The sequence below is a fragment of the Lepidochelys kempii genome, chromosome 27 (assembly GCF_965140265.1).
Source record: "Lepidochelys kempii isolate rLepKem1 chromosome 27, rLepKem1.hap2, whole genome shotgun sequence".
NCBI lineage: Eukaryota > Metazoa > Chordata > Testudines > Cheloniidae > Lepidochelys > Lepidochelys kempii.
The window spans coordinates 6,984,107-6,999,965 of record NC_133282.1 but is presented as its reverse complement, the minus strand read 5'-3'; the positions used below and the strand labels follow the sequence as shown (position 1 = coordinate 6,999,965).

Below are 15,859 nucleotides of genomic sequence, written 5' to 3'. Positions count from 1 at the left end.
TAGTAGTCCTGCAATTTCACATTTGAATTCCTTCAGAACTCTTGGTGAATACCATCTGGTCCTGGTGACTTATTATGGTTTAGTTTATTAATTTGTTCTATAACCTCCTCTAATGACACCTCAATCTGGGACAGTTCCTCAGATTTGTCACCTAAAAAGAAAGGCTCAGGTTTGGGAATCTCCCTCAGATCCTCAACTGTGAAGACCAATGCAAAGAATTCATTTAATTTCTCTGCAATGGCCTTATCGTCTTTGAGTGCTCCTTCAGCATCTCGATTGTCCAGTGGCCCCCACTGGTTGTTTAGCAGGCTTCCTGCTTCTGATGTACTTAAAGAAATTTTTGCTATTACTTTTTGAGTCTTTGGCTAGCTGTTCTTCAAATTCTTTTTTGGCCTTTCTAATTATATTTTTACACTTCATTTGCCAGAGTTTATGCTCCTTTCTATTTTCCTCACTAGGATTTTACTTCCAACTTTTTAAAGGATGCCTTTTTACCTTTCACTGCTTCTTTTACTTTGTTGTTTAGCCACGGTGGAACTTTTCTGGTTCTCTTACTATGTTTTTTAATATAGGGGATAATTTAAGCTGAGGCTCTAATATGGTGTTTTTAAAAAGCTTCCTTGCAGCTTGCAGGGTTTTCACTTTTGGCGCTGTACCTTTTAATTTCTGTTTAACAAACCTCCTCATTTTTGTGTAGTTCCTCTTTCTGAAATTAAATGCCACCGTGTAGGGCTGCTGTGGTGTTAAATTTAATTATATTGTGGTCACTATTACCAAGCAGTCCAGTTATATTCACCTCTTGGACCAGATCCTGTGCTCTACTTAGAACTAAATCAAGAATTGCCTCCCCTCTTGTGGGTTCCAGGACTAGCCGCTCCAAGAAGTGGTCATTAATGGTATCCAGAAATTTTATCTCTACATCCCATCCAGAGGTGACACATACCCAGTCAGCATTGGGATAGTTGAAATCCACCATTATTATTAGTTTTTTATTTTTATAGCCTCTCTAATCTCCCTGAGCATTTCACAGTCACTATCACCATCCTGGTCAGGTGGTCAGTAATATCTCCCTACTACTATAGTCCTATTATTAGAGCATGGAATTTCTATCCATAGAGATTCTGTGGCACAGTTTGATTCATTTACAATTTTTACTTCATTTGATTCTATGCTTTCTTTCACATATAGTGCCACTCCCTCACCAGCACGACCTGTTCTGTCCTTCTGATATATTTTGTAGCCTGGTATTACTGTGTCCCATTGATTATCCTCATTCCACCAAGCTTCTGTGATGCCTGTTATATCAATATCCTCATTTAATACCAGGCACTCTAGTTCATCCATCTTATTATTTAGACTCCTAGCATTGGTATATAAGCACTTTAAAAACTTGTCACTTTTTAGCTGTCTGCCATTACATGGTGTAATTGAATGGGACTCTTTTTCATTTGACTGTTTCTCATCAGATCCTACCTGCATTTTATCATCTTCCATCCTCTCCTCCTCTGTTCTACTAGGACATAGAAAATCTCCATTAATAGATCCTCCCCTAAGGGATGTCACTGTCTGAACCATGTGCTCCTCCGCACCTGTTGGCTTTCCCCCAGGCTTTAGTTTAAAAACTGCTCTATGACCTTTTAAGTACCAGCAGTCTGGTTCCATTTTGGTTTAGGTGGAGCCCATCCTTCCTGTATAGGCTCCCCCTTTCCCAAAAGTTTCCCCAGTTCCTCATAAATCTAAACCCCTCCTCCCTACACCATCATCTCATCCACGCATTGAGACCCTGCAGTTCTGCCTGTCTAACTGGTCCTGTAAGTGGAACTGGGAGCATTTCAGAGAATGTCACCAGGGAGGTCCTGGACTTCAATCTCTTACCTAGCAGCCTAAATTTGGCCTCCAGGACCTCTCTCCTATCATTTCCTGTGTCGTTGGTATCTACATGTACCCAGTGATGAGCTGCCAAAATCTTAACAACCGGTTCCCTATAAAAAGTTCTGATTTAAGGAATGTGCCCCAGTATGTATTTTTTGCACCAACAGGGTTACCATATGTCCATATTTTCCCAGGAGGAATTTTTAAAATTTTAATTTTAAAATTTAAAAATTCCTCCCAAATGGCGATTTAAGAACCAAAAAACCTGACCTGTCTGGGAAAATACGGATGTGTGTTAACCCTGCCTAAAAAGATGGGCCTGAACTAGAAATGAGCTCCGTTTCACAGGTGTGGGTCCCTGCCACTCCCTGGGGGTGTGCTGGGGGACCAGATGTCCCGATTTTATAGGGACAGTCCCGATTTTGGGGTCTTTTTCTTAGATAGGCTCCTATTACCCCCCACCCCCTGTCCTGATTCTTCACACTTGCTGTCTGGTCACCCTAGGGTGTGCACATGTGTGGGTCCCAGCTGCTCCCTTCACCCCTCATTGAAGCAGGTGTGCAGGGTTACTGCCCTGGGAACTGCAGGGCACCAGTGGACGTGGGGCCAGCTGCAGACAGGGGCGTGGGGCAGGGCTAGCTGGAGGCAGGGGGTGCAGGGCTGGCTGCGGGCAGGGCAGGGGGTGCGGAGCTGGCTGGAGACAGGAGGATGCAGGATTGGCTGGAGCCAAGGGGGTGTGGGGCTGGCTGGAGACAGGGGCAGGCTGAGGGCAGGGCAGGGGGTGCATGCAGCAGGGGTTGGCTGGATACAAGGCAGGGGGTGCAGGGCCGGCTGCAGACAGGGCAGGGAATCGTGCGGCAGCGGCTGGCTGTGGGCAGGGGCTGGCTGCGGGCAGGGCAGGGAGTGCATGTGGCAGGGTCTGGCTGCGGGCAGGGCAGGGGGTGTGGGGGTGGCTGGAGACAGGGGCTGGCTGCAGGCAGGGGGTACGGCAGAGGCTGACTAGAGGTAGGGGCTGGCTACAGGCAGGGCAGGGGGGGTGCAGGGCTGGCTGGAGACAAGGGCTGGCTGCGGGCAGGGCAGGAGGTGTGTGTGGCAGGCATTGGCTGGATACAGGGCAGGGGGTGCGGCAGGAGCTGGCTGCAGGCAGGGGGTGCAGGGCTGGCTGGAGGCAGGGCAGGGGTGGCTGGAGACGGGGGCTGGCTGCAGGCAGGGGCTGGCTGGAGGCAGGGCAGGGGGTGCGGGGGTGGCTGCGGGCAGGGTGGGGGGGCTCACGGGGAGAGCAGCAGGACACCGCCCAGGCCCAGCAGAGCAGCCGGGGACTCACCAGGCAGCAGCGGGAGCCCCAGGGCCAGGGGAGCAGCAGCAGCACCAGGGCTCGTGCCCAGGGCCAGTTGGCAGCCCACTTGGCTCCTGCAGCGCAGCGCCCCCGGCGGCCAGAGGAGGAATTACATCACTTCCCGGCCAGAGCCCATCAAAGCCACAGCGCCCCCCTGCAGCGAAGCAGGTTAACAACCGGCTCTAAAACTGGTTCAAAATTTACAACTGGTTCGTGTGAACCGGTGAGAACCGGCTCCAGCTCATCACTGCCTGTACCACAACCACCGGCTCCTCCCCAGCACTACACATAAGTCTATCTAGATGCCTCGAGAGATCTGCAGCCTTTGCACCAGGCAGGCAAGTCACCATGCGGTTCTCCCAGTCATCGCAAACCCAGCTCTCTATGTTTCTAGTGATCGAATCCCCCATAACTATTACCTGTCTCTTCCTAATATCGGGAGTTCCCTCCCACAGAGAGGTATCCCCAGGGCGAGAGGACACCACGACATCATCTGGAAGGAGAGTCCCAACTATGGGATCCTTTCCCTCTGCTCCAGTTGGATGTTCTCCTTCTCTGAGACTTTCATCCTCCTCAACAGCACAGAGGCTGTCAGACAGGGGGTGGAACTGTTCTACTGTGTCCCGGAAAGTCTCATCTATGTACCTGTCTGTCTCCCTTAGCTCCTCCAGCTCAGCCACTCTGGTCTCCAAAGCCCGTACACGGTCTCTGAGGGCCAGGAGCTCCTTGCACTGAATGCACACATATGACATCTGCCGTAGGGCAGGTAATCATACATGCTGCATTGGGTACAATAAACTCGATAGCCCCCACCCTGTTGCTGGACCTCTGCCTGCATTCTCTTTTTACTCCTGAAGCTCGTTCCTTTGTTGTTGCTTTGTTTTATCAGGAGGTGGTTTGGGCTTTAAATTTAAAGAATGTTAAGTGTATTTAGCCCCGCAGCTCACACTCCCTGCTCTAAACTCCCTCTTAAAACTCCCCTGTTAGCTGCTCCTATTCGCTAGCTCCTCTGGTTGCTTACGAGCAGGCGTTTTAAAGCCCGGGTCCTCCTGAATAGTCCCGCCCCCTGGTTAAAGGTTGATGGGGGCTAAATGGCTTAGGGATCACAGCCTCCTTAAGCAGCTCTCAGCCTTGCCTAGCAGCCCGCTAGGCTCAGCACACACATGGTCAGCACAAACAAACAGACCAGACCACACAGTATATTTCAATCACACTACAGACAACTGGCAGCTGTTGAGCAGGGCTTAGGGCCTTATACACCACCCCCTCTTCACCATAATATCTCAGGGCCTCACTGACCTCCTAACTCCTGGGAGGCAGGGCAGGCTCCTATCCGCATTGTACAGATGGGGAACTGAGGCATGGAGATGCTCAGGGTCCGTCTGCGCAGCAAAAACCCTGCGGCAGCATCTCCGAGCACAGCTCTGCTGCCTGGGGCTTGCGCCGTAGTGCTAAAGTAACAGTGTAGATGCTCGGCTGCAGCCTGAGCTCTGAGACCCTCCGCCCTCCCCGGGTCTAGAGCCTGGACCTGAACATCAACCTGCTGGTTTTAGCCCCGCAGCTGGGCTCTGAGACTCGGTGCCGCAGGGTGTTTCTGCTGGAGCCGTACTCAGAGGGACTTGCAGGCAGTCTGTGGCAGAGCAGGGACTTGCCCCCAGGTCTCTCCAGACCTAGGCCAGTGTCCTAGGTTACGGGGCCTCCCTTCCTCATCAGCAGCTCTCGTTAGGCGGGGGCACTGTAAAGACACAGATCTCCCCAAATGCTCTCAGTCCTGCGGGGTTGGGGGACCAATTGGAATTATCCAGCATTAACACGACGATGGGGGACAAGCACCAGGGGATGGTCACAAGTGACCAGGGCCTCTGTTTTACGTCTCATCCATCCACAGCAGCTCCAGCTGCACAGCGCCCCCTAGCGCCGCGCTGGGATACCGGTGTCAGGGCCAACTCCAAGGTGTGAGCGCCCCCTGCTGCTGACTTCAGTACCCAGGTTTTCTTTGAGTGTCTCCCAAGCGCTCACCAGGCCAAGCCCGATTAGAGACCTGCTGAGCTGACACCTGCAGGGCCTGCTGCAGAGCTGCTGCTAATGGGCCGTGATTCTCTCCCTCCAGACTGAGAGCAACGGCTGCTTTTCCAGAGAGGTGGAGACGGCTCCCTTCAACCTGACCCACTCTGGCTACAAGAGGAGCCTCCAGGCCAAGGCCTCTCTCATGGAGGAGGGGACAGGTGGGACTGAAATCAAGCACACATGCACGCCCCCAGGCAGCCCCCAGCAGTAAACACCCAGAGACAGAGGGGTCTCACTTGCACATGTGGTAATGTCGTTTGTACCCCAGCTGCTTTAGAGATGAGCCCAGGAGGTAGTGTTTGCGGGTTGGATCTGGGGTTCTGGGTCAGCCCATCTCTGGATTGATCCCTCATGAGGAGTTCAGACCTGGGTACATTCATGCAAAGACTAAACAGCCTCCCGCGAGAGGCCTCTGGCTTTGGACTGAGCTGGCAGAGTGGAGTGATGGCCCAGCCTGTGTCGCTGGGTCCTGAGTCATGGCCTCAGTGACCTCAGCGCTTAGCGTTCAAAACTGCAAGTGCTAATTGCTTATTAATGACCCCAGATAACTCCATATTTAACCCAGAAGAATCCTGATTTCCAGAGCGGTTGACACCCATTTGGCTGAAAACTGTAACTGTGGGGTGGCTACAGTGTTACCCTTGGGTGCTGACATCAGTGATGGCGAAGTGGCTGGAGGAGAGCGGCTCCAGAATGGCAACGGGTCACTGGGCACTTCTGAAGACGGCCCTTTCTGGGGGCAGGCACTATGCCGAGAGGCCTGTGTGCGGGGTCAGCTCTGGGGCCGTTCAGTTAAGAGCTCTCTGCTGGGGAAAGGGCCGCAGCGCAGGAGAGCCTGCTGGCAAATGTCAAGTGGCTGGTTTGGGATTAAGCCCCATGGGAAGGTGGATCTAAATTTTCTAGTTTCCAGATTCCCCAGGAAAATCCTTCTCCGACCCCAGCCAAACTTTCCAAATTCTCCACCAAGATCACATCCTCCAGCCCATAGCGAGAGGAGGTAGAACGGCTGCACGTATTGTTATGGAGAGAAATCTGGGACGTAGCCTGAACTCTGGTGTCGCTCCCAGCACCTTCTTCCTATCGTCCCTCCTTCTCCTGCTAGGGGTGGAGCTCAACGCGACCAAGAGCTGCAAGATCACATCTGAAATCGCTACCGTGACCTTTGACGACGCTGACACTACCTACAAGGCTGGAATCCCCTACACTGGCAAGGTAACAGGAGTACTAGTGTGACAGAGTGGAATATGTCTGAACCAAACTGTAACCTCCATTTACACTGACTGTTCGCCAGATGTGCTGCACTTCTGGTGCACATGTTCCCCATGCACTGGAGATCAGAATGCTTTAGCTGTGCTCTCCATGTCCTCAAGCCCCCTCTTACCGAGGGCACAATGGGGGTTAAGCAACCAGTCAACCCTCAGTTCCTTCTCAGGGCCTCTGGCTGTGAGACCAAGCCAGCAGCAGTGTCTGGTCTCCTGCTCCGCTGAAATTTTTCTCTTTATGTTTTGTAAATAGTAATTTTTGATAGTTAACAATTTTTACTGGAGATAGTGGTTTAGTTAGTTTAGCTGAACTCTCCTGTTTTAGGAAGGATTTGAGTCTTGGACGCCCTCTCCTCGGAGCAAAGAATGTCAGCCATGCTTACAGGGTGGGGGACTCTAGCTGGGACGCAGGGACTCTGAAAAACACTTGGGGATCGAAGACAAACTCCCAGTGTGCCAACGGGGCCAAAAGAGCTAATGCAATCCTGGGATGTATAAACAGGAGACTCTCGAGTAGGAATAGACAGGTTCTGTTACCTTTATATTTTTCACTTGTGTGTCCACTGCTGGAATACTGTGTCCAGTTCTGGTTCCCACAATTCAACAAGGATAATGATAAATTGAAGAGGGTTCAGAGAAGAGCCCCAAGAATGGCTGAAATATTAGAAATCATACATTATAGTGAGAGACTCAAAGAGCTGCATCTATTTATCTTAACAAAGAGAAGGTTAAGCGGTGACTTGATTACAATTTGTAAGTATCAACATCGGGAACAAATATTCAATAATGGGTTCTTCAATCTAGCAGAGAAAGGTCTAACACAATCTGGAAGTTGAAGCTAGACAAATTCGAACTGGAAATCAGGTGTACATTTTTTATAGTGAGGGTAATTAACTAACAATTTACTGAGGTTTGTGGTGGATTCTCCATCCCTGACAATTTGTAAATGAAGACGGGATGTTGTTCTAACAGATGGGCTCTGGGAATTATTTTGGGGCAGTTCGCTGGCCTGTGCTATGCAGGAGATCAGACTGGATGATCACAATGATCCCTTCTGGCCTTGGAATCCATGAATCCTGGTATGGGGGGGTAGGGCTCTGAGATGAGCAGTTGCTGTCTTCTCCAGGTACAGGGGGGTTTAGTCCCCAGGATTTAAATTATGTCCCTTACGTGGGTCTGCCATGCTGGGAACAACAGACACTCTAAGTGTCTGTATTGTTTGGGTACACAGACACACATTAGAAAGCTGTGCAGGGACTTCAGAGGCCTCCCAAAACGGGCTGTGAAATCCAGGGAGACTAGACTGAAAGTATTTCTCCTGGAGAAGTCTAGGAGTCCAGGCTCCGTCCCTAAAGAGATGCAAGATCCTCCCAGGACTGGTCACCCTTGAGTAAAAAGTACCCTGGTAGCCATCTCTTCAGCCTCTAGGGCTGTGCCTGCCCCAGTCAGCAACCTCGAGTGTGATGGACACTGTCAGGGTTTCTTCCCCACTCTGAACTCTAGGGTACAGATGTGGGGACCCGCATGAAAGACCCCCTAAACTTATTCTTACCAGCTTAGGTTAAAAACTTCCCCAAGGTACAAACTTTGCCTTGGCCTTGAACAGTATGCTGCCACCACCAAGCGTTTAAACAAAGAACAGGGAAAGAGACCACTTGGAGACGTCTTCCCCCAAAATATGCCCCCAAACCCTATACCCCCTTTCCTGGGGAGGCTTGAGAATAATATCTTAACCAATTGGTTACAAAATCGTCAAAGACGCAAACCCCTGGATCTTGGAACAATGGAAAAATCAGTCAGGTTCTTAAAAGAAGGATTTTATTTAAAAAAAAAAAGAAAGGTAAAAAGCATCACTATAAAATCAGAATGGAAAATACTTTACAGGGTATTCAGATTCAAAACACAGAGGATCCCTCTCTGGGCAAAATCTTACAGTTACAGAAAACAGGAATAAACCTCCCTCTTAACACAGGGAAAATTCACATAAAACAACAGATAAACTAATCCGCCTTGCCTGGCTTACCTATACTGGTTGCAATATTGGAGACTTGGATTAGGATGGGTTGGAGAAGATGGATTCTGTCTGGCCTCTCTCAGTCGCAAGAGAGAACAACCACGTAAGCAAAGAGAACAAACAAAAGCCACCCCCCCCCGCCCCGAGTTGAAAGTATCTTGTCCCCTTATTAGTCCTTTGAGTCAGGTGCCAGCCAGGTTAGCTGAGCTTCTTAACCCTTTACAGGTAACAGGATGTTGTCTCTGGCCATGAGGGATTTTATAGCACTTTATACAGAAAGGTGGTTACCCTTCCCTTTATATTTATGACAGACACCATCCTGCCAAGGGCATGGGAGTAGATCTCCTCCTTAGGTGCCTGCTAAGTCACCTCTTTCTTTGTGACTTAAGAAGGGCAGCTCGAGGCCAATCCCTGTTCCCTCTGGCGCCCAAAGAGAAGGAGTCCTGAGTCCTTAGTTCCTCTGGTGACTGATCCCTTGGCACTGCAGACAGGACTTGGTGTCTAATGGGGTCCCTCAATTTAATGACTTGGATAATGGAATGGAGAGTGTGCTTATAAAATTTGCTGATGACACCAAGCTGGGAGGGGTTGCAAGCACTTTGGAGGACAGGATTAAAATTCTAAACAACTCTGACAAATTAGAGAATGGGTCTGAAATCAATAAGATGTAATTAATTAAAGACAAGTGCAATGTACAACACTTAGGGAGCTGAAATCAAATGAACAACTACAAAATGAGGAATACCTGGCTAGATGATAATACTGCTGGAAAGGATGTGTGAGTTACAGTCAATCACAAACTGAATACAAGTCAACAGTGTGATGCAGTTACAAAAAAGGCTAATATAATTCTGAGGTGTACTGACAGGAGTGCTGAATGTATAGCACGGGAGGTAACTGTCCCACTCCACTCGGCACTGGTGAGACCTCAGCTGCAATACTGTGTCCAGTTCTGGGTGCCACGCTTTAAGAAAGATATGGATAAATTGGAGACAGTCCAGAGGAGAACAACAAAAATGATCAAAGGCAAATGTCCTGCCATATGAGGAAAGGTTAAAAAACTGGGCATATTTAATCTGAAGAAAAGAAGGCTGATGGGGGACCTGATGACAGTCTTCAAATATGTTAAGGGCTGTTATAAAGAGGATGGAGATCAATTGTTTCCATCTCCACTGAAGGTCAGACAAGGAGTAATGGACTTAATCTGCTGCAAGGGAGATTTAGGGTTAGTTATGAGGAAAAACTTTCTAACTATAAATTCACTTAAACTCTGGAACACACTTCCAAGCATGGTTGTGGAAACCCCATCACTGGAGGTGTTTAAGAACAGGTTGGGCAAACATCTGTCAGGGATGGTCTTGTCTTGGTTTACTTGATCCTGCCTCAGTGCAGGGGGCTGGACTAGATGGACTAGGAACCTCTCAATGTTCCTTCCAGCCCTACATTTCTGTGATTCCATGATGTTCCTCAGACACCCTTAAGATCAGCCCATCCATTAGAAGAAGAGTTTTCAGCCTCCTCTTCTTCTTGTGAGGGTAGTGAAGGGGGCTCACTATTCTGTTCTGCTAGGATACCCTTTTTTGGCCCTTATGTATTAGAGAAAGCCTTTAGTAATAAGGGTAGATATAGGTATGATAGCACTAGACCGGAGGGGCAAACTTTTTGGCCCGAGGGCCACATCTGCGTGGGGAAATTGCATGCAGGGCCATGAATGTAGGGCTGGGGTAGGGGGTTGGGGTGCGGGAGGGAGAGCAGGGTATGGGAGGAGGTGCATGTGCAGGAAGGGGCTCAGGGCAAAGGGTTGGGGCACAGGAGGGGTCCAGGGTGTACGAGAGGGCTCAGGGCAGGGGGCTGGGGTGCAGGGAGGGATGCGGAGTGCAGAAGGAGGCTCAGAGTAGGGGGGTGGGGTGCAGGAGGGGTGCGGGATGTACGAGGGGGCTCAGGGCAGGGGGTTGGGGTGCAGGAGGGGTGCGGGGTGTACGAGGGGGCTCAGGGCAGGGGGTTGGGGTGCAGGCTCCAGCTCAGAGCCGCTTACCTTGAGCAGCTCAGAAAATCAAACAGGACAAAGCCTTGGTCATACTGGCAGCCCCAGCTTGGCCAGACAATACTGGCATCCAGAACTCAAATCTCTGTCACTGACCCCTCCAGTTGCACTACCTCTGTTCTTCACCCAGACCTGATATCCCTGTATCTGATAGCATGGAAACTGCCTGGTTACTGGACGTAGAAAAAACTTGTTTTGCAGATGTACAAAATATCCTAGTTCAGAGTAGAAACAGTCCAGTAGGTGTACCTAGGCTGCGATGTGGACACACCTCTCTGCATGGTCATCTCAACACAATCTGCCCCCAACAGGGCCATCAATTCCTGATATACTTCAATATTTGTTGTCCTTGAAAACATCTGGCCCATCTGTGAGCTCAATATGGGTTCATCTGGTGGTGAACTTGGTGCATCATCCACCAGCAAAACATTATACAGTTTTCTCTCATCGTCTAGTAAGCAAGATTTTAAGGGGACTTATCAGAGTCTTTCTCCTGGAGCAACAGCTTCCTCCATCATAGGACCTTAATATGGTGCTTATCTGTCTGATGGACCATCTGTTTGAGCTGGTCTACATTGGTCTATGAAGACTTCATTCCTCATAACATTTACATCACCTCATAGGGTTGGCAGATTACAAGGTCATCATAGACTGTCTTTCATAAAGATAATGTGGCATTTAAACCACATCCTAAATTTCTCTCAGAAGCGGTTTCAGGCGATCATTTAAACCATTTCATACCTTTATCTGTATTCTTTCCTAAGCCCCGTTCCTTGAGAGGTGAAGTGGCCTTACATGTTAGATGTCCTTCAAGCCCTGTCCTTCTATCTGGAAGACAGAGCTTGAAGGGGTAGGGATAGATAACAAGACAGAAAGTATCCAAATACATCTATGTAAATCCATAGTATGTCCCCATCTTAAATACTGTGTACAGATCTGGTTGCCCCATCTCAAAAAAGATACACTGGAATTGGAAAGGGTTAAGAAAGGGCAACTAAAATGATTAGGGGCACGGAATAGCTTCCGTATGAGGAGAAATTAAAAAGACTGTGACTTTTCAGTTTGGAAAAGAGACGCCTAAGCGGGTGATAAGATAGAGGTCTATAAAATCTTGACTGGTGTGGAGAAAGTAAATAAGGAATTGTTATTTACTCTGTCACATAATGCGAGAACTAGGGGTCAACCAATGAAATGAATAGGCAACAGTTTAACACAAACAAAAGGAAGTTCTTCTTCACACAATGCACAGTCAACTTGTAGAACTCTTTGCCAAGGGATGTTGTGAAGGTCAAAACAGTGTTCAAAAAAGAACTAGATAACTTCATGGAAGATAGGTCTAGTGATGGGTATTAGCCAGGATGGGCTGGGATGCAAAACCATGCTCCGAGTGTCCCTAATCTCTGTTCACCAGAAGCTGGGAGTGGACAACAGGTCACTTGATGATTACCTGTTCTGTTCATTCCCTCTGAAGCACCTGGCATTTGGCCACTGTCGGAAGACAGGATACTGGGCTAGATGGACCAATGGTCTGACCCAATATGGCCATTCTTATGAATAGGACAAAGCCTTTCAGGGTATCTCCTAGGCTATTTATTTCTATAGCTGAGATGTCAAAGGGTCAAGGAATTTTGATTCAGAGGATTTCCAAGTGGGTGTCCAGTTGCATTAAACTAGCTTATGAGACAGAATTTAGAACAATCATGACAGGTTAAATTACATTCCATCAGGCAGCTTCCACTGCTTCCTTGTAGGGTGTTTCTTTAACTGATGTATGTAGCTGCTACATGGGGTAGCGTACATACTTTTACCAAAAAGAAAAAGAGTACCTGTGGCACCTTAGAGACTAACAAATTTATTTGAGCATAAGCTTTCGTGAGCTACAGCGCATTTCATCGGATGCATTTACCAGACAGTACTCGCTTGTGAAAGCATCTCCTTCTGATGCTTGGTTCGATAGAGATGCATGATAGAATGTTTCAGTAGACTCACTCCTCTCCACCTTTATGATACACTGTGAGTCACCAGAAGTGGAGCAAATATAGACAAGCACTTGATGGAGAAAAGGAAGTTACGTACCTGCTAATAACTGGAGTTTTTGAGATGTGTTGTTTAAATATGCTGCACAATCCACCCCCGTTACTGACAAGTCTATTGTTATGGTCTTGACAGTTGGGGTGGAGCTGAGGGGAGGAGGTTTAGTGGGGGAGGTTTAGGTTGGATATTAGGAAAATCTTTTTCACTAGGAGGGTGATGAAGCACTGGAATGGGTTACCTAGGGAGGTGGTGGAATCTTCTTCCTTTGATATTTTTAAGGTCAGGCTTGACAAAGCCCTGGCTGGGATGATTTAGTTGGGGATTGGTCCTGCTTTGAGCAGGGGGTTGGACTAGATGACCTCCTGAGGTCCCTTCCAACCCTGATATTCTATGATTCTATGAGGGTTGTTTGGTTGCTCCTCCCCCTTTATGCCCTTGGTAAGGGTGTGCCCAAAGGAGGTATGCAGGGCGCAGGCACAACCAATGGCCACTGGAGGCTAAAGCATTCAGATCTGCATCACATGGGGCAGATACGCACCAGAAGTGGAGCACATGTAGGCACCACATCTCAAAGAATTCCAGTTACTAACAGGTAAGTACCTTCCCTTTGTATTATGTGCTGTACACACACATAAATTTACCCAAGGCAGATTATTTTATTGCATTCTCGACAGGTGCCTAGCCTAGGAAAAGTGTGTGACACTTTGTTGAAGGACTATCATGGAGAAGATCTCAAGATGGCAATCTAGCACCATCAATATTGATTGTCTCTCAACTACTGACCCACCCCCACAAAACAATGTTATTTCTACAAAAGGGCCCGCAGGCGGGGTCAGCACGTCTGGGGGAGGGGGAAGGAGTTTTCCAGCTGAGCACATGGCAGAAGGGTCCAGAGAGGCTCTACTTAAGAAGAGGCGCTGCTCTGTGCAGCCATGCCGACCATTGCCACATGCCAGAAGGACTGGCTGGGGACAGACAAGGCGGGAGGAATTCTGCCCATCCTCAACTGTTGACAAACCCCAGAGTCAGAGGCAGGATGAGATCAGAATAGAGAAGGGTGCTCATCAGGACGTTTGCTCTTTGGCAAAGATCTGTAACTCTTGAGCCATCTAACAGTAAAGTGACTGTGGTTTAGAAATTCCTTTGTTAACCCCAAGTTCTTTGCTTTTCTACCACGTTGTCCCTAAGGGGTTAATCTTGAATCCCAGAGTGGCCACAGCTCAGGTGAGACTCTGAGAGAATGTGTGCAAGCAAAGCAACTCGGTGGGGTGAGGAGGTCTGAGGCCCTGGTTTCAGGGTCTGAGAGCAGTTGGACTGCAGAGTCTCACATCCCAAGGGAGGGCTCAGTCAAGGGGTCAGACAACCTGTTACCCCTCAGTGCTCACCCCAGCACCCCCAGCTATTCCAGTCCTGCCCCAACTTCTTCCCAGATCTGCTAATGCCCCTCAGTCCTCAGCCCCAACACCCTATCCCAGCTCTCCTTTTGCCTCTCAGTGTTGGATTGCATTGTCCCTTTCTGCTCCCATCCAGCTCTTCAGCCCCTAGTGGGCAACACTCTCCCAGAAGTCTGCTCCCTTGAGTTGTGAATCTCCCCCTTTCTCTCCCGGCTCAGATGCTCCTGAAGACAGCAGATGGCTCTGCACTGAAGAATGAGAAGCTGCAACTCTTTGTTAGCTACGGAGACGTGAGGCAGGACCAGACCTTCCTGACAGACGAGTCTGGCAGAGCCTCCTTCGAGCTGGACACCTCCGGCTGGACTGGGAGGGTCACTCTGAAGGTAAGTGATGGGCATCCCAACACTTGTGGGGACCCTGCACTCCAGCCTCTGATCATCTCTTTTGGGCTGGACTGGACACCCGCACTTGATGTACAAGGGCACCCAGCACTGGGCCCAGCAACTCAGGGGTTGCTGCATTGCTTCTGTCGGGCTGCTTCATTTGAACCACGGGGGTTTTCCATGTCACTCGTGTTAAGTGCTGAGAAATGTTGTTTTTGCTGCGATTACGCTGTCTAGGCTGCTAAACTGTTACAGCAGCTCAGTGCTTCTGTTCTTGGAGCTCCGGTGTTAGCAGCACTAGCAGAGAGTGCCGAGAGACCACAGGCATGGTTCAGTGGCAAAGGCACTTGGCTAGGTTTATTGTCAGTGAAGCACAGTCCTAGCGCCTTGGCTCCGTGGTTACAGGTACACTAATGTATGTATGCTCATGATAATGGACCAGCTCAGTCAGCAGCGGGACTGTCTGCTGCTCCCTCGGCTGGACAAAGGTGCCCTTCCTATGACTTCCCCTTTTTTACATTGATGCAAACAAGTTACGTATGAAACTCCTGACATGGTTAGTTACCCACCCTACACCTTGTACCTGCTGGTTCAAACAAAACATCCCCATTCATTACTCTGTCATCCCATTCTTATCTTACTTCAGGTCGGCATGTTTCTGTACCATCTCCAAGGATTGTGTTTATGCCGTTACTTGAGAACTCTAGGTTAGGGTGTACCTGTGCTAGCCTTCTGGAATGTGTTTACATGAACACGTACTACTTCTTAGGAAAGCCCATGTTTTAGCAATGCTAGTCATATCTTTGCCAAGTTCTTGTACCAGACAGTGGACTTGTAAGCAGGCGTCTGCTTTATGACAGGGCCTGAGTTTTGCTCATAGCATGGCCTGGCTATGCTGACTGTGGTTCAGGCCTCAGATCTTACACCAGGCCCAGTGCTCCAGATTCTCTCTCTTTCTACTCTAACTCTTATGGACACAGGGCAAGGGGTCTTGATGAAGAAATCAGTTAGCAAAACCTGCCCTGCCCCGGCAGCATTCCTGTCCATGCTGGGCACTCTGCATCCCTGATGATCCCCATCGCTCTCTCTATCCCCCAGGGGCAGTTCAAGCAGGTGGATCGCAGTTATGTGTATGGGAGAGTCTCTCCCAGTTACCCGGATGCCTATCGTCACCTGGAGCCCTTCTACTCCAAGAGCCAGAGTTTCCTGAAGATCCGCTCGCTGGGTGGGGTGCTGCCCTGCGACCAGGCCCAGCAGCTCCAGGTGGATTACATCATTGCTAGGGAGGCCCTGGGGAACGTGTCCAGGAGCCTGGATTTCATCTTCCTGGTGAGCCCCATCCTGGGAGACTAAAGTGTGTGTGTGTGTGTGAGCACAAGGTGTGTGTGTGTGCATGCGTGTGTGTGAGCATGAGATGCGCTATCAGTCCTGTGACCCCACAACAGGCCAGTGG

At 49.3% G+C, this 15,859-nt stretch overlaps 1 protein-coding gene across 1 annotated transcript in view; it reads left to right on the top strand.

Moving 5' to 3' along the window:
• The window catches only part of LOC140903747 (alpha-2-macroglobulin-like protein 1), a 55,141-nt gene that overhangs the window by 10,452 nt on the left and 28,830 nt on the right, over nucleotides 1-15,859 (top strand). Inside the window, exons 7-10 of the mRNA XM_073325507.1 lie at nucleotides 5,319-5,433; nucleotides 6,378-6,487; nucleotides 14,242-14,406; nucleotides 15,505-15,735. Coding sequence (XP_073181608.1) covers nucleotides 5,319-5,433; nucleotides 6,378-6,487; nucleotides 14,242-14,406; nucleotides 15,505-15,735 — 621 coding nt within the window. The remainder of the gene's footprint in view (nucleotides 1-5,318; nucleotides 5,434-6,377; nucleotides 6,488-14,241; nucleotides 14,407-15,504; nucleotides 15,736-15,859) is intronic.